We start from the raw sequence: 18025 nt of genomic DNA, 5'->3' as shown, positions 1-18025 counted from the left end.
GCCATATAGAGGCTGCATTATCTAGGGAATCGTTACCCAAACAAGGGGTCCCGACCCACCGGTGGGTTGCAGGGAGATTCTAGATGGGTTGCCTCAGTGAAAAGTCGGGGAAGCGCTGCTCTGCTGGCCAGGGAACTGGCTTGGGATAGGAGTCATGGGATCTATTCCCTGCTCTTGCCTCTGTTTCCCCCGGCACAACAGGGCAGGGATCTCAGCTGGACAGGGACTGTCTGTCGCTGTGTCTATGCAGCGCCTGGCACAATTGGCCCCTGATCTCCGCTGGGCAGGGCCTGTCTCCCACTGGAACTGTGTAGTGCCCGGTACGACAGGGCCCTGATCTCAGGTGGGCAGGCCCTGTCTCTCACTGGGTCTGTGCAGCGCCCAGCACGACAGGGCCCTGATCTCAGCCTGGGCAAGGACTGTCTACATCTTCATCTGTGCAGCGCCTGACGCCGCTATAACACACACAATAGTAACAAGCAGTATTACTGCAATGCCTTTTCCGCTGTACTGACTTGTACAAGATCCACATTGTTTCCCCCTTCGCCCTCAACTACCTGTCTGTCTGTCTGCGTGTCCTTTGACTGTGACTTCCCGTCTCTCCTCGACTGTCCGGAAAGGACCTAGCACCGCGCGGGCTTTGTCACTGACACACAAATATTAGCAATAACAGCCCTGCGAAGCCTGGATCGGACCCGGAGGAACGACACACTGGAGCCAGCCCCAGTGGAAACGGCACCTGGAGACTGACGTTAGGGGGCAAGCAAACAGCAGAGACACCGAGACTGGACAGATCGGGGAGGGATAGCTCGGTGGTTTGAGCATTGGCCTGCTAAACCCAGGGTTGTGAGTTCAATCCTTGAGGGGGCCACTTAGGGATCTGGGGCAAAAATCAGTACTTGGCCCTGCTAGTGAAGGCAGGGGGCTGGACTCGATGACCTTTCAAGGTCCCTTCCAGTTCTAGGAAATGGGGTATCTCCATTAATTAACTTTATTTATTTATTTATATTGACCTACAGCAATGGACGCTGGGCAGCGAAAGGGGACAGATGTCAGTGTGTGTGTGTGTGTGTGTGTGTGTGTGGTGGGGGGGGGGGTGAGTTATCCCCACTGGTGATGGCCAGGGCCCCTGTGCCAATAGAATGGTGCTTCCCCACTGGGATAGGAAGGGGGTTCACCCCCACACAGCGATGGCTACTCTGCCACGCGCGTCCGACGCTCTAGGCGTCTCTCTCGATGACCCCGGGAGCGTTCAGTCATGGGCCAGCGGGCGGCGCGAGGCGCCTCCCTTCCATTGGCCAGCGGGACCCGGCGGCGCCCTGCCATTGGCTGAAGCTTCCGAGGGCGGAGCCGTTCCTGTGCCGTATATAAGGCGGCCCCAGAGTCCCTCGCTCTCTTTTTTTTCAACCGCCAGCGCTGGGGCAGTTCGGGTGAGGTGAGGGCAGAGCCGGGCCGCGCGCGGGCCGGGGATCGAACGGCCGCGGGGGAGGGCGGGGCTGACGGGCGAGCGCGCGGCAGAGGCAGGGCGCGCGGGGCCGGCTCGGGCGCGGGGCTATGGGGGTGGGCGGCTCCCCGCGGGCGCGCGCATGCGCAGAGGCGGGCGGCGCGCTAGGGCCTGGGGCGCGCGCGCTGTTGCTGCGGGGGGGGGGCACAGCACGTGGCCCGGGAGCCGCCCCCCCCCTCCAGCCCCGTGTATTGGGGGACGGGATTCGTCTCCCGCCTGCTACAGCGGGGTCGGGCAAGTGCCCCCCCCCCCCCCCCCCCCGCTGTGCCTCAGTTTCCCCGTCTGCCTGTCACGCGGCTCTGGGTCGGTGGCACCGCGCAGGGGGTTGGTTGTGTAACTGCTGCGCTCGGCGCTGTACAGACCCACTGCAAAGACAGCCCCTCTGAGCGCTAGTGACTCCTAGCGTGTGTGGGCTGATCCCACTGCACCCACCAGGGGGGTGGTCCTGGGGGCTTAGGCAGGGAGGATGGGGTGACAGAAGTTCACAGCCCGCCCCCCCCCCCCCCCCCGGGGTAAGCTGCGCCCTGGGTTCGTGGGGTGGCTGCTGGAGGATCAAGGCCCCATGTGCTTTGGTTGGGGACGGGTGGGGATGGAGCAGAATTGTCCTGTCTCTCCCTAGCTCATTCCCTCTGTCTCTCCCCCCCAGAGCCCACAGCCTCGGCCAGGATGCCCGTTGCCAGGAGCTGGGTGTGCCGGAAGACCTATGTCACCCCCCGGCGCCCCTTCGAGAAATCCCGTCTCGACCAGGAGCTGAAGCTCATTGGTGAGTTTGGGGGGCAGGGCGGGGGCTCAGTGGGGGGGGGGGTCAAGGGTGCTCTCCCCTGGCAATCAGGGCTGGCCCTAGGGCAGCATTATGGGGCGCTAGGGTGCACTCTCCCTGGCAGTCAGGGCTGGCACTAGGGGGTGCTGTGCCACCATATGCAGCTGGCTTTGTTACACAGCATTAATGGCCCAAGAATTATTTTCTGATCTTTAGGAGATTTAACTCCATTAGTCCAGGCAATGTTCAACCTGCTGCCTCTCTAGTCAGTGGGATACAGTCCTGAACCGCGTCCCAGCATGGGGCGAGGGGTCCCTATATAACCAGCTGCCGTGCCCCACCCCAGAGGGGCCGCATCTCAATGCCTGGTGAGGGGTACCTATATAACCAGCCCCTGTGCCCCACCCCAGAGGGGCCGCATCTCAATGCCTGGTGAGGGGTACCTATATAACCAGCCCCTGTGCCCCACCCCAGAGGTGGCTGCCTGTTGTCCCTGTTGGTAACAGCCCTGCTCCTCCCCAGGCGAGTACGGGCTGCGGAACAAACGTGAGGTTTGGCGGGTGAAGTTCACCCTGGCCAAGATCCGCAAGGCGGCCCGTGAGCTGCTCACGCTGGACGAGAAAGACCCTAAGCGCCTCTTTGAAGGTAAGGGGGCAGGATGTGGGGGGTGGGGGTGGCATGGTGGGGGGTGCTGGGAGCTGGTCCCAGCAGCTGTCTGAAGTTGTTGGGAGGGGAAGAGGCAGGGTCCCTGGGTCTAACCCCCTGTCTCACCGACCCCACCCCCAGGCAACGCCCTGCTGCGACGGCTGGTGCGCATCGGGGTGCTGGACGAGGGCAAGATGAAGCTGGATTATATCCTGGGCCTCAAGATCGAGGATTTTCTGGAGCGGCGCCTCCAGACCCAGGTCTTCAAGCTGGGCCTGGCCAAGTCCATCCACCACGCCCGGGTGCTGATCCGCCAGAGACACATCCGGTAGGGGTGTGTGTGTGTGTGTGTGTGTGTGTGTGTGTGTGTGTGTCAGGACTCCTGGGTTCTCTCCCTGGCTCGGGGAGGGGAGGAGGGTCTAGTGGGGTTACACGGGGTGGGATCTGGGAGCCAGGATTCCTTGTTTCTCTCCCTGCCTCGGAGAGGGGAGGGGGGGGGGTCAGTGGATTACAGCAGGGGTTGGAGCTGGGAGCCAGGACTCCTGGGTTCAGTGATTGGCTCTGTCCCCTGTACGTGCTGGGTCGCTGAGGCTGTAGCTCCCCCCGGGTGGTGAGTTCGTGGGCAGGGGCCGTGTGGCAGGCAGGTCAGTGGCCCCGTTCTCGGTGACTGACCCCGCCGAAGACACAGGGCAAAGCTGATCCCAAGGACGTGGGGAGTTTGGCCGTTGCTCCTACCCGCCCCATGCCTAAAGCCTTGCTCTTGCTGTGTTGTGTAGCCCTCCTGGATGAGCCTGTGAGGCGCGTGGAGCCCCCTGCCCAGTGGGCCTGGGGAGCCCCCCAGTCGGGCTAAGCCGGCGCGCCGGCTAGCGGGCGGTAGGGCCGCCCGTCTCGGCAAGGTTCACTACGGCAGAGCCGCACACCTTGCGAAGGGCCAAGGCCGTTCCACCAGCCCCCTGCGCTCGGGGCTGCTGCACAGGTAACGAGCCACCGGCGGCTCCCTGCCCCACACTGGGAGGGGCCTGCGAACGGGGATTGGATCCCAGGGCTGCTGTAATGGAGCTTGGTTCAGTGGGACCTGGTTCTGATCTCGGCTCCCCTGGTGTCAATCTGGATTCGCTCCTCTTTTGCAATGGAGGCAGGGCTGGGTTTTGATCTCTGCTGCCCTAGCATCAATCCAGAGGTCACCCCTTTTCTTTGGGTGACTCTGGTTTCACACCTGGTACCAGCAGGAGCTGGCTTGGAGGGGACCCTGGTATCTAGGTGCAGCTGGCCCTGGGGAGGGTCTGTGGGAGGAGCTACAAGATGGCAAAGGGGTGGGGCATCTGCCCCGGGGGTTGCATGTTAAATCCTGATCGGGGTCCTGTTGCCCCAGAGCACTGTGGGTAGGTGGTTTCCCGTGCCTGCCCTCACCCCTCTCCCCTTCCCCAGTGTGCGGAAGCAGGTCGTGAACATCCCGTCCTTCATTGTGCGCCTGGACTCGCAGAAGCACATCGACTTCTCGCTGCGCTCGCCCTACGGGGGCGGCCGGCCTGGCCGCGTCAAGAGGAAGAACGCCAAGAAGGGGCAGGGCGGCGCCGGCGGGGCGGATGAGGAAGAGGAGGATTAAAGGCCTGGCAGCTCCCCCTGCTGGGCAGCCTGCACTACTGTATCTCTCAATAAACCAGTTTGGAGTGGAGCTTGTACTGGAACTGAACTGGGCGCCCCTGGGGGATTGGCCTGTTAGTGGGGTCCTACCATTGGTGTATCAGGGCTGCTGTACCCTGGCCTGACAGCAAATGCTCAAGTCTTGTGCTTCACCAGAGGGGGGTGCTCTGGGCTGTGAGCGGGAGGCCCTTTGCAGCTGTCTCCTGGGCCATGCACACTGCAGCAGGTAGTTCCCCAGCTCGCTGTGTCTGGAAATGAGCCCTGTCCTGCCTGCGACTTGCGCTTCCCCCAGCCTGGAGGCTGCACCAGCCCTTGGAAATAAAACCGGGGTGGACCTGCTGTCTGTTTCCACACGGGGGGTGGAGGTGACTCCCGGGGTAGGAAGGGGAAGGAGCTGGGGGCTGTCACAAAGCTCAGTTTTCCCCACCCCTCTCCCCATGGAAACACTGGCGGGAGCTCTAGAAAACTCCCCTAGCTCCACCGGCAGGTGGTCAGGGGAGGAGCTGGGCTTGTTTACCCTGGGCTGGAATCGGGCCAAGGGGGCTGGGTTCTCCACTTGCTGGCTGTGCATAGGGGGTGGTTCTAGGATGTCTGGGTTCTGGGGTGAGAGGGGGGGCATTAAGGTGGGATACTCCTCTCCCCTCCACCCCACTAAATGGTCCCCTGGGTCCTAGCCCCCCCTGCTGCTCTCTGCCCTGATGCTGTCTCAGCCAAGCCTTGGGTGAGGGATTTTGTTCACTGCTTGCTCTTATCAGCTGGGGGCTGGGCATATGGGATGGGGGGGGGCATGGCTTGGGGGCCATGGGGAGGGAAAGGGCCCCTTCTCTGAGGTGGGACCCCCCTGCCCTCCTTGCCAGGCTGGGCCTCTTCTGGTTCCTGCCTCATGGGGTGTGGGGATGCCAGGCTGCCCTGAGCTACACCCTGCTCCCCTCCCTGCCCGAAGCTGGCAGTGGGCACCAGGGATGGATTGTGGGGCAATTACCTGTTCTCTTCATTCCCCCTGGGGCGCCAGGCAGGAGCCTAGGCTAACGAACCTTTGTTCTAGCTGGGTAGGGCTGTTCTTAGCTCCTCCCCCAATCCTGCCAGGCTGAGAAGGGGGCTCTAGCAACTGGCAGGACAGTGACTTTATGGGGGGGCTGGTGATGGGGATGAGAGACCTGCCCTGTGCCCACAGCGCCTGGCACTGATATCCCTGGTGCTGTATTGGCTGGGGGCGCCCCACCCACCAGAGGGAGGCGGGTCCAGGGCCGGCCTCTGCTGGGAAAGGAAGGTGAAAGGCCGGAACTGAGCTGGGGGGCCAGGCCAGGGCTGTAATGGCACAGTGCAGCCGGTTCCCCTCACCCCCGATCTTGCCCCTCAACCCGGCCGCGGGGGGAAGCGAAAACCAGAGCGGCGGAAGCAGCTGGGTTTTTTTCTGAACCGCTGAGGCCGTTTTCAGTAACTTTGCTCCCCTGAGTCAGCGGTCGTGGTGCCAAGAGCCTTACGGGAACGGCCGGGCGCGGAAGGGGGTCAGGACGGGGTCACTCCTAGATGCAGCAGCTTCTGGGGTGGGGTTGTTTACAGAGGATCCCTCAACCAGTGCTGAGCTGCAGCCACTGCCAGCTGGCAGGGAATGGGGCACCCGGCCTTTTCCCCTCTGGTCCCAGGCCTGGGTCTTGCCTGGCTCAGGGGGAATGGGGCTTTTCCCCCTTAGGGAGCACTGGCTTTGATTTGTGGGGGCTTTGAGGGGCTGCCCCTGCATCCCCCAGGCCCCAGGCAGCCCCCAAAGCAGTGGCGGGAGGCAGGATGCAGCAGACAGGTTTATTCCATCCCGATGCAGCGGTACAAGGCCCCCGTGCAGCCTGGCCCACGGCCCGGCCTGGCTGGTGGTACCGGGGCCACGAGCGCCCCTGGCGGGATGAGGTGGGAGCCCCACCGTGGGGCCATGGTCCAATCTGGCTCCTCCTGGAATAGACGGGATCTAGACCCCATGCCCTTCCCAGAGCTGCGGAGAGAACCCAGGAGTCCTGGCTCCCAGCCCCCACCAATTCCTGAGTCTCCCTCCCAGTTCTTACCCTGGGTCCCAGCCCTGGTCTGAAGAGCCCCCTCTCCCATCCACTCCAGGCCTTTCTCCCCCTCCAGTCCCATCTCCACCACACTCTGGAGCGGCCATGGGGTTGGTGCCAATCTGCTCCCCCCCCCCATCTCTCCCCGCCCTGCGGTGCTGGGTTTTCCATAGGGTGTGGGGTACAGACCGCTTCCCCGGTCTTCCTCCCACTGTGCTGGAAAACCCTGGGGTGTCCTAGAGGGGGTCCCGCTCTCCAGTTTCCTTCCCTCCCCCAGCTGTGCTGAGAAAGCCTGAGTTATGGGGGGGCCTCTCTGTACCCCAACTGCCTCCCATGAGCATTGGGGGGATACTGAGCTCAGGCCGGGGGTCCCCCCTCGCTCCTCTCCCATCCTTCTGTGCAGACAGTTCTGTAGGGCCTGGGCAGGGTCCCCTTAGCAGCGCAGGGAGTTGCGTAGGGCCCGGGGCACGGGCAGCCCCTCCAGATCGGGCCCCCCGGTCCCTCCCCGGACGCTGGCCCGCACGGCCCGCCGGCACAGCTCCTGCAGCGAGGCCACCTTGCAGCGCAGCGGGCGGGCGAGTGCCAGGGGCTCGGGGCGGCTGCCCTGGGCCTCCACGTAGCAGGGGGCCCCCGGGTGCCCGGCCCGCCCCAGGTAGTGCTCCACCAGCTGCACCACGCAGGCGAAGGCGGGCGGGCAGGGGGCCCCCGGCTGGGTCTCCAGATGGAAGGCGGCTCCCTGCTGCTGGATGCGCAAGTTGGTGATGCCGGCCCCGGTGCGGAGGCTGAGGGTGAAGAGGTGCCGGTGGTCGGAGGAGTCGCGGACGAGGAAAGCCCCCGGCGGGTGGGGGCTTAGCAGTCGCTTGGCCTCCGCCCCCGACAGGCTGCCCCAGTAGAAGCCGCTGGCCTCCAGCCGCTCCAGCGCCGTCTCCACCCGCTCGAAGTCCCCGCAGAAGCTGCGGTAGTGGTAGGAGAGGGCAGGGGGCTGCGGGGCGGGGGGCCCGCTCATGGCTGCCGGGGGGTACGGGCAGCAGTGGAGGCAGGGCCAGCACAGCGGGACCATCGCGCTGCCCAGGCCGGATTCTCCTCCCCCGGCTCCCTGCTGAGTCGTCCTGGTCACCGGGGTCCCTCCCGCGGGATCATCTGTGGAGAGAAGGGGGGGGGGTGTCAATGAAAACGGGGTGGGGGGAGCCTGGGGCTGTGGGTCGGGAGTGAGGGGCAGCTCAGAGCAGGTGACTGATTGATTCTGATACCTGGAAGTTCTCACACAGAATCCAACAGTCGCTATTAATGATTCTGGGGCCGGGGAGAGAACCCAGGAGTCCTGGCTCACAACCCCCCTGCTTTAGTTACTAGACCTCACTCCCCTTCCAGAGCCAGGGAGACAACCCAGGAGTCCTGGCTCCCAGCCCCCCCCCCCCCACACACACACACACCGCTCTAACCGCTAGACCCCACTCCCCTCCCAGAGCTGGGGAGAGAACCCAGGAGTCCTGGCTCCCAGTCCGTGCTCTGACAACTCTAGTATTAGAATCACCTCCAGGTGTAGAGGGGTGTGTGGACACTTACTTGCATGCTGGGATTTCTGTGCAGAACACACAGACACACACACTGAGTGCTGGAGATACAGCCTCTCACACACACAAATCACTGACACACACACACACACACACAGAGCAACACAGGTGCACACAAGCAGGCTCAGACACACACACAGTCACGTACCCTTAGAGTCACCTACAAGACCCACCAACCCACCCACCCAAACGTCACACTGCAGCCAGTCAGCAACACACAGCAAACTGCAACCCATACAGTTATACACACACCCACACACATAATTACAAACACACACTCCCAGAAACACCTCTGCATACCAGTGACAGACACACTAAATTATGTGGATACACACACTTAATCACACCCCACAGGAGAACATACCTAAAAATCTATGGTGGGTGTGTGTCCCTGCCACCCCATGCTGGAGGGGATGAGTCCTGCGCTGTGTGTGTTTGTATATACACCATACAACACCCACAAAATATACGCACAAAAACATACCATCCCCACATCCACATACTTATAACACACTCATCGGAAACCTCATCACAGATCTACACACACAACATACTATTCCATATAATTATACACACACACTGAAAACACACCCACGCAAACACAAGCATTCACAACAACCCATACACATGCATCCTCACACACATATAACACACAAATGCACACAGATATGGTAAACACAAAGACACATATAGATCTCCTGTGTGTCTGATTTGCCTCTGTGTACACTACACACAAAGAATAAGAGGCATAAACATACACACACAAACACACACACAATGAGAGTGTGTGTGGAACACACCCACAGACAAAACATGTATACATTCACACCAACAAAATATGCAAACTTATTCATAACATATACACACAAAATGTACACACACCCGCTCAATCCTCCCCCCACAAAATGTACACACACAATCCTCCCCTCCCCACACAAGATATACACATGCACACACATGCACATGATCCTCCTCACATACAATGTACACACAATACACCCACACACACAAGCCTCCCCACACAACATGTGCATCACACACACACTCCCCTCCCACAAGATGTACACACACACACAATCCTCCCCACACAAGATGTACACATGCACACACACGCACACGATCCTCCTCTCACAAAATTGTACACACAATACACACACACACTTGATCCTGCCCACACAAGATGTACACACACCACACACATGCACATGATCCTCCTCACACACAATGTACACACAATATACACACACACAATCCTCCCCACACAAGATTATACACAACACACACACACTCCTCCCCAAACAAGATGTACACACAGGCACTCCTCCCCTCATAAGATGTACACACACAGAGTCCTCCCCACACAAAATGTACACACACACACCACAAACTCTTCTGCTCTCGGTCTGCCCCTGCCCCAGCCCAGGCGCCCTAGAGAACAGGGAGTGAATCCCGCTTTATCTGTGTGTGTGGGGGGGGCAAAGGGGAACAAACATTTTAAGGCTGTGCCAAATTCACTCCCTGCTCCAACTTCCTCCAGGAAACCCCAAGGCTGGAACAAACCTCCAGCTCCCGGGGAACAGGAACTCTTCTTGTTGGGCCTAAAAAACAAGAAATCCAGACGAGATATTTTTTTAAACCAAGCTCTTATAAAAAACCTGAACCTATTAAAGTAACGAAGGGCCTGGTCTGCATTGTGCTACGTGAAATCTGAGCCCAGTTCTGGGAACCCTTGTGCTAAGGCTCACGCAAACCCTCAAGGCCCCGAGCCTGGCACGGATTTCCGCACCCGCTTGGATTTGTCCCATTGGTTGCAGCGAAACGCACTCGCACGCGTCACTTCTTTGGAAGTACCAGGGTCCAGAGCCAGTGTGACCTGCCCCCGCGGCCCGGGCATCCCACTTTGAGCCCAAGTAACTGCACTAAATATCCAAAAACCCAACCCGTCAACCAACCCCAACTAGCAAGTGTGACAAACCGGGACAGGGGTGGAAAGTAATAGGTGGGGATATTAGACAAAGCCCTAAATGTCAGCACGGTCCTTATAAAATCGAGACATCCAGTCCCCCATAGCCCCAGATAACTAACCTAAAATCAATGTTAAAAAAACCCCAAACCAACCTGGAAACTGACCCCAAATAACTAACCTAAAACCAATGTTAAAAAACAACAACCCCAAACCAACCTGGAAACTAACCCCAAATAACTAATCTAAAACCAATGTTAAAAAAACCCCTAAACCAACCTGGAAACTGACCCCAAATAACTAACCTAAAACCAATGTTAACCCCCCCACCCCCAAACCAACCTGGAAACTAACCCCAAATAACTAACCTAAAACCAATGTTAAACCCCACCCCCCAAAACCAACCAGAAACTGACTCCAAATAACTAATCTAAAACCGATGTTAAAAAAACCCCCAAACCAACCCGGAAACTGACCCCAAATAACTAACCTAAAAAACAAACCCCAAGCTGTAAACTGACCCTAAATCAGTAGGATATTAACAATCAAACGAGTGGCAGAATTCAAAATGTGGCAAAGAGAGAAATTAAAAATCATGATGGTCCAAAGGGGGAGGGGGGAGGACAAAAATGACACTTAAAAAACATCTGGTGAAAAAAATTAAGAGAATCCCTTTAAACCAGTCAGTATAAAGATCTTCGCTAAAATCCATCAGCCCGATTTCTCACAGGCACTTATCAATGAGGATTGTTGTTATCCTCATTAACAGCCCCCCACTCTTGGAGCAGGAGTTGGGTGTTGCTAAAAGTGCTCTGAAGTCCCATTGTCTTGCGAACTGCTGTGTTTCATGGGTGACGGGGGGGGGGGACAGGGGTCAGGGGGGCAAATTTGGAGACAGTTGAGCCAGGGGTGACCTAGGTCCAGCCCCCCCCCCCCAATCTATTTGCAAACTCCCCTGGTTGTAGTTTTTGTGGCTGTCTCCCCATGGTAGCTCCCCCCGCCGTAAAATAATCTCCCGTTTTAACTCACCCCTTTCTGACCCCAAACCAGTCCGGATTGATGCGATTTTGCTAGCAGCCCGTGTAGACTTACTCTGGTGTGCTGGGAATGCTACTCCTGGAGTCCTCGCAGGGCAGAGGGGGGAGGGAGACAAAGCAAATCAACTCCCCTCCCCCAAGTCACAGGAAAGCCTCCCCCTTGGGGGGTACATCCTGGCCAGGCAGCCGGCCCCCCAATCTCCGGGGAGGGGGGGGAAGCAGGGCCCCTGGAGCGGGCAGCTGCCGGGAAGCTGCTGTAGGCACCGCAGAGGGAAGGAGGAAAAACCACTTTCCCTTTTGCACAAGCAGGAGGCTTGGATGCATTGGGAGTTGTGGGGCGGGAGGGGGGGGGGGGGACGGCACAGGAGAGGGCTCCCCCCCAGCCCGGCCCCTAATCTCGTCAATTCCCCCCCCCCCCCCCCCAGCTCAGGCTGAAATTGATACCCGGCCAGATCCTCTCCTGACCGGACTGGGGAGGCTGGGGGGGGTGTATCCTGGGGGGTGGAGGGGGTCTCATATTTATTTTTGTGAATGGGCCCCATCCCCATCCCATTGGCCACAGGGGGTGCTGGGGGCCGGCTAGCTGGGCGCTGATTGGCAGGCGGGGCTGGGTAAACCCTCTCCCCCCCGCCCCCCCCCCCCGGCTCAGGGTGATTCCTGGAAGTGTGCAGGGCACTGTTGGTAAAAGGGAGGCGATGTTCTCCGTGGTCCCTCCCCCTCGCTGCCTGCACGGGGCTAGGGACACCCGGGGGGAGGGCAGGGCTGGCTTCCCGCCCCTTTCCCTCCTGGGGGGGAGTCCCGTAAACCCCCCCGCCCCCGCCAAGAAACACACAACCCAGCTGTTAACCCTTCAGCGCCAGCACAGGGGACAGTCACAGACCTTCCCGAAGGCTGGGAGCGGAGCTCACCCCCCTCCTTCGTCTGCCGACCCCCCCAAACTGTCCTCCCCCCCGCGTCCCCCCTGCCCCGCTCCCCTCTCCCACCTCCTTCCCCCTCCTCCTCCGTCTGCCCTTTCCCCCGTGTCCCCCTGTCCGCTCCCCTCTCCCACCTCCTTCGTCTGCCCATTTCCCCTACACACACTGCCCTCCCCCCTGCGTGCCCTCTGCCCCCTCCCACCTCCTTCCCCCTCCTCCTTTGTCTGTTCCTTCCCCCCCACTGCCCTCCCCCCTGCGTCCCCTCTTCCCCCCGCCTACCTCCTTCCCCCTCCTCCTTTGTCTGTTCCTTCCCCCCCCACTGCCCTCCCCTCCGCGTCCCCCCTGCCCCACTCCCCTCTCCCACCTCCTTTCCCCTCCTCCTCCGTCTGCCCTTTCCCCCGTGTCCCCCTGTCCGCTCCCCTCTCCCACCTCCTTCGTCTGCCCATTTCCCTTACACACACTGCCCTCCCCCCCGCGTCCCCCCTGCCCCGCTCCCCTCTCCCACCTCCTTCCCCCTCCTCCTCCGTCTGCCCTTTCCCCCGTGTCCCCCTGTCCGCTCCCCTCTCCCACCTCCTTCGTCTGCCCATTTCCCTTACACACACTGCCCTCCCCCCCGCGTGCCCTCTGCCCCCTCCCACCTCCTTCCCCCTCCTCCTTTGTCTGTTCCTTCCCCCCCACTGCCCTCCCCCCTGCGTCCCCTCTTCCCCCCTCCTACCTCCTTCCCCCTCCTCCTTTGTCTGTTCCTTCCCCCCCACTGCCCTCCCCTCCGCGTCCCCCCTGCCCCACTCCCCTCTCCCACCTCCTTTCTCCTCCTCCCTCCGCTTGTTCCCCCCACTGCCCTCCCCCCCGCGTCCCTCCGCCCTGCTCCCCTCCCACCTCCTTCCCCCTCCTCCTCCATCTGACCCTTCCCCCCGTGTCCCTCTGCCCCCTCCCCTCTCCCACCTCCTTCGTCTGCCCATTTCCCCCACACACACTGCCCTCTCCCCGTGTCCCCCCGCTCCCCTCCCCTCTCCTTCCCCCTCCTCCTCCGTCTGCCCCTTCCCCCTGCGTCCCCCTGCCCCACTCTCCTCTCCTCCCTCCTTCCCCCTCCTCCTCCTCCATCTGCCCCTTCCCACCGCGTCCCCACTGCCCCGCTCCCCTCTCCCACCTCCTTCCCCTCCTCCCTCTGCTTCTTCCCCCCACTTCCCTCCCCCCAAGCTCCCCTCTCCCAGCTCCTTCCCCCTCCTTCTCCGTCTGCCCCTTCACCCCATGTCCCCCCCTGCCCCTCTCCCACCTCCTTTCCCCCTGCTCCTCCATTTGCCCCTCCCCCCGTGTCCCCCCTGCCCAGCTTCCCTCTCCCACCTCCTTCCCCCTCCTCCCTCCGCTTCTTCCCCCCACTGCCCTCCCCTGAGCTCCCCTCTCCCGGCTCCTTCCCCCACCGCCTTCGTCTGCTCCTTCCCCTCCACTGCCCTCCCTTCCGCATCCCTCCTGCCCCGCTCCCCTCTCCTACTTCCTTCCCCCTCCTCCTTCATCTGTCCCTTCCCCCCAGTGGCCTCCCCTCTGCCCCGCTCTCCTTTCCCACCTCCTTCCCCCTCCTCCTCCGTCTGCCAATTCCCCGCCACTGTCCTCCCTCCGAGTCCCCCCTGCCCCACTCCCCTCTCCTACCTCCTTCCCCCTTCTTCCCCTTCCTCCTTCGTCTGCCCCTTCCCCCCACTGCCCTCCCCCTCCTGCATCCCCCCTGCCCTCTCCCAGCTCCTCCCCCTCCCACTCCTTCATTTGCTCCTTATCTCCCACTTACCTCCTACCCTGAGTCCCCCCTGACCCGCTCTCCTCTCCCAGCTCCTTCCCTCTCCTCCTTTGTCTGCTGCTTCCCCTCTGCCCTCCCCTGCTCCCCTCTCCCAGCTCCTTCCCCCTCCTCCATCTGCCCCTTCCCTCCCACTGCCCTCCCCATCCTGCATCCCCCGTGCCCCGTTCCCTTCTCCCACCTCCTTCCCCCTCCCCATCCTCCTGCTTCGTTTGTGCTTCCCCCTCCTGTCCTTCCCTCTCCCTTTCTTTCTTTCCTTCCGCTGCTTCGCATTCTTGTCTATCTCATCTCTGAAGCCCCCCACCCACACAGGCAGTGCGGGGAAAAGGGGCCAGTCTCCCTGGCCCATCCAGGGCTCCATTAGATCACCTGGCAGAGGAGAGGGCTGTGCATTGTGGGTGCCCAGGAATGGGGCTGAGACCCAACAAACTCATTACGCACATGACCCACCCAAGAGGAAGGACTTTTGGTATCTACTGATCTAGGACTGGATCAGAGCCGGCGCCCCCCGGAGGGGACAGGCCCCATTCCCCACCCTCTGAGCCAGTGAGTCCACGACCTGGGGCTGGATCAGAGCTGGCGCCCCCCGGAGGGGACAGGCTCCGGGCCCCATTCCCCACCCTCTGAGCCAGTGAGTCCACGACCTGGGGCTGGATTTGAGCCAGCACCCCCTGGAGGGGAGAGATCTCCTGCCCCATTGGCTGCCCCCCTGAGCCAGCCAGTTCCTGGACTGCAGCCGGATGGGAGCTGAACGAGGGATATAATGAAAAACCATTTAAAATCTGGGTACCTGCTAGTGCCCCCCCACTGGGGGAGGACACCCCCCAAATACCAGCCACTATCCCCCCACCTCCAATAGAGCAGCAGACATAGTGGCCCCTGCCCCCCAGAGACAGAGTCTGGGGGAACCTCTGCAGAACCCAGGAGTCCGGGGGGAGAATCCCTGCTATCCCCCCCACTCAGGTTTCAGTGGCCACCCCTGGGTATTGGGGAGTGGCCATGGGGGTGTCAGGGCCCTATAGTGGAGTAGGGGGATTGATGGATGGTTGACAAGTCTCAGTAGCACCTGGCTGGGTGCTCAGTTCTCCCTACTGCCCGTTCTCAGAGCCAGGTCCCAAGGGTCCTGAACCCTCGCTGGGTCCCCTCCATCGCTGGCCCCCAGATGTGGGCTGGATGCCTGAACACAGCCCATGGCCCTTCGCTGGGAATTCACCAGCCCTCGTAACCCTCCCCTGAGGCCAGCCGGGAGCCCTCACCCCATGGGGCAGATGGGGAAACTGAGGCACTGAGAATGGATTTGTCCACAGCTGTAGAAGAACTGGGCTGAGAACCCAGGAGACCTGCCCCCCCCACAACCACTATACCACACTCAAACCACTAGACCCCACTCACCTCCCAGAGCCAGGGAGAGAACCCAGGAGTCCTGGTTACCAGCCCCCCTCCCCATCCGCTTCTCTTTTCCCCCTTTCTCTCCTAGCCCCGCTCCCTTCCCCACACCGTGGGCAGGAATCCTGCCCACCCTCACCCCCTGCGGCAGGTTCCCCTTGTTTGCAGCTGGCTGGCAGTGAGCTCATTCTCATTTCATTTCCCAGCCTCAGAGACACACTCAGGGCCCCTGAGGACAGCGTGTGAGAGGGACGCCCCATCCAGCCCTGGGCGGGGACGGGCTGGCTCAGGGGGCGGGGAATGGGGCAGGGGCCTGTCTCCTCTAGGGAGCACCAGCTCCCATCCGACCCTAGGCAGGGACTGGCTGGCTCAGGGGGTGGGGAATGGGGCACGGGGCCTATCTCCTCTAGGGGGCTCCGGCTCCCATCTGGCCCTGGGCAGTGACTGGCTGGCTCAGGGGGGCAGGGAATGGGGCATGGGGCCTTTCCCCTCTAGGGGGTGCCGGCTCCCATCCAGCAGTGTTGTTCCCATTCTGTGGCCTTCACACTGGGTCTCAGGACGACTCCCAGGCGTCCCTGCCCTCCGCGGGCATGACAGCCCCGGTGCCACCCATCCCCCCTTCCACGCCAAGAAAGAGGCCCAGCCCCAGAGGCCCCTTCTGCCCCTTGCTGGGGTGCATTGGTGGAGGGTGGGGCTGTGTATGTTGCTGTGTGTACATGCTGTGGGGGGGGGGGGGGAGGGGCTCTCCAGGCCCACTCTCCCCCCCCCCGCACACACAGAGTCGTGTGTGGGGGGGAGCCCTCCCCCGGGGTTTCTGGCCGGCCCGGTGTTTACGAGCGGCTGGTTCCTGGCAGAGGCGAGATGCCGGTAAGGCCGCCGGCTTCCTAGCAGCTGTTAGCAGAGGCGCCCGGCAGAATGCTAAACAGCAATCACAACAAAGGCCGTGCGCCGAGAGGGGGGAGGGCGGGGGGGCTGCCGGTTGCTCCCCTAAGCCCCCCCATTGCCATCCCCGCCCCTGCAAGGGCCAAAGTGTGGAGAGGGACTGCCAGGGGGGATGTCAGTGTGGGGCATGTGTGTGTGTCCCAGACGCCCCCTACTGGAGGGAACCAGGACTGCCCCACTCTGTGTCATAGCCCCCACACTGCTCCCAGCTAGTGGGGATCCCCCGGTCGGCCCAGCGGCATGGCCTGGGGCCCCGGCGGGGAAGCGCCAGGCGGGAGGGGAGGCTGGAGCGCCAGGTTACACTGCTTTCAGGGTGGTAGTTCTCTTCTCTCCAGCCCGTGCCGCTCGGCCAGCTCTGTCCCCAGGCCTGCCCGGCTCGCGGCCATCGTCTCTCTGGGTGGAACAGCTGCCGCACCCCTCCCCAGAGGGGTCGCATCCCAGTGCTGGGTGAAGGGTCCCTGGATACGAGCCCCGGCGCCCCAGTCAGAGCGATCCCATCTCCCCCAGGTGTAACACACACTCCCGGCGCGGGTACAGGGGGACTGTGGGGTGCCCGGGGGCGCTGGTTTGTGGTTCTGTGTTTATTACAAATCTGGAGATTAGCAGGATGCAAAATAACACAAACAGCCGCCTCGGCGTGTCCCCTCCCCCTCCTGGTGCTGAGCCCCTCTGGCCCTCACCCGTGGGGCTGGGTGGGGCAGCACCAGCTGGAGGGAGGGCTACGGGGCGCTATAAGTCGAGCCCGTTCTCTGCGGGGGGGGGGGAGGGGGAATCATGCTGTCACCTCCTTGTGGCCGACGCTCCCTGCACCGTCGCTCCGATGACTCCCCCTGGGTTCACGCCATGGGGGTGGGTGGGGGGCGCCCCTGCACCGTGGGGGCTCTACCCGTCAGGCCCCTGGCTCACGTTGATGGTGGCATACAGGACGGGCTCGGGGGCAGGGGCTGGGTCCCCCCGCTTGGCCTGCAGCACCTGGCTGTCCAGCTCGGCGTAGGTGAGTCCCTCGGCGCCGGGGTCGGTCTCCCGGGGCTGGGAGGGGAGAGAGACACCGGAGAGAGAGAGAGAGAGAGAGAGAGAGAGAGAGAGAGAGTGTGTGTGTGTGTGTGTGTGTGTGCATGCGCCAACACACACACCAGACAGTTCTGATCTCAGACACCAGGGGGCAGCGATGTCCAGTGCTGGCTCCAGGCACCAGCCCACCAAGCATGTGCTTGGGGTGGCGCCTGGAGGGGGGCGGCGCAGCGGGGCGCTCCGGCCCGAGAGCGGGGCCGCGACTGGGCTCACCGCCCTCCCCGCGGCACTCCGGATGGTCGGGGATTGCGGGCCCGCGGCCAGGCTCGGCACCCTCCCCTGCCGCACTGGGGGTGGGGCGGGAGAGGGGGGGCGGCGGATGGCTTTTTTGCCTAGGGCGGCAAAAAAGCCAGAGCCGGCCCTGGCAGTGCCCCCCAAACCCCACCCCATGCACAGTTGCTCTGACACGCTCTGTCCTGTCCAGCTCCGGAGAGCTGCTCTTCCCCCCAGCAGGGAATCCAGCAACACCCCCTTCCCCCCCCACACACTCCAGCCCACAAAACCCCATGGGGCAGAGATCAGGGAAATTCCCCCTCCCCTCCCCCGGCACCTGCCCCCCATGGAATTCCACTGACCCTCCCCAAATCTCAGACAAATGCAAACGTTTGGAGGATGGTTTGAGGGGGTCAAGGTGAGTTTGGGGGGTGCAGGGTCAGGCTCTTATTCTCTGTGCTCTGGGTCTCCCGCCCCTCTCAGGGGGGAGCCTCATTGCTGATCCCCAGCTCCGGTGTCTGCCCTGAGAGGGAACGGGGGGGGG

At 62.0% G+C, this 18025-nt stretch overlaps 2 protein-coding genes and 1 pseudogene across 8 annotated transcripts; 1 reads left to right on the top strand and 2 right to left on the bottom strand.

Annotated features, from left to right (window-relative positions):
- The first annotated feature begins 1360 nt into the window (after positions 1-1360).
- Positions 1361-4584, top strand: RPS9 (ribosomal protein S9). 2 transcript variants are annotated; one of them, XM_054010186.1, is made up of 5 exons: positions 1361-1435; positions 2151-2267; positions 2787-2909; positions 3051-3237; positions 4338-4584. In XM_054010186.1, the coding sequence occupies exons 2-5, from the start codon at positions 2171-2173 to the stop codon at positions 4513-4515; spliced, it is 585 nt and encodes a 194-aa protein (XP_053866161.1). In that variant the 5' UTR covers positions 1361-1435; positions 2151-2170; the 3' UTR covers positions 4516-4584. The 2 variants fall into 2 exon arrangements, with proteins under 2 accessions (XP_053866161.1, XP_053866162.1); XM_054010187.1 differs by having other exon boundaries at positions 1379-1430.
- Positions 4585-6339: 1755 nt separating this feature from the next.
- On the bottom strand, positions 6340-11510 carry LOC128826730 (suppressor of cytokine signaling 3-like). Of its 6 annotated transcripts, none has more exons than XM_054010181.1 (3): positions 11165-11510; positions 9664-9770; positions 6340-7738 (listed from the first exon to the last, which is right to left on the bottom strand). In XM_054010181.1, exon 3 carries the CDS (start codon positions 7656-7658, stop codon positions 7032-7034), a length of 627 nt encoding a protein of 208 aa, XP_053866156.1. In that variant the 5' UTR covers positions 7659-7738; positions 9664-9770; positions 11165-11510; the 3' UTR covers positions 6340-7031. The 6 variants fall into 6 exon arrangements, with proteins under 6 accessions (XP_053866156.1, XP_053866153.1, XP_053866154.1 ...); XM_054010178.1 differs by having other exon boundaries at positions 9733-9770; XM_054010179.1 differs by having other exon boundaries at positions 9733-9770; positions 11228-11510.
- Positions 11511-16778: 5268 nt separating this feature from the next.
- The window catches only part of LOC128826724 (leukocyte immunoglobulin-like receptor subfamily A member 6), a 161267-nt pseudogene continuing 160020 nt past the window's right edge, over positions 16779-18025 (bottom strand).

This window comes from Malaclemys terrapin, chromosome 20 (genome assembly GCF_027887155.1).
Source record: "Malaclemys terrapin pileata isolate rMalTer1 chromosome 20, rMalTer1.hap1, whole genome shotgun sequence".
NCBI lineage: Eukaryota > Metazoa > Chordata > Testudines > Emydidae > Malaclemys > Malaclemys terrapin.
Note: the sequence above shows the minus strand (reverse complement) of the source record. Positions and strands in the feature narration are given on the sequence as shown.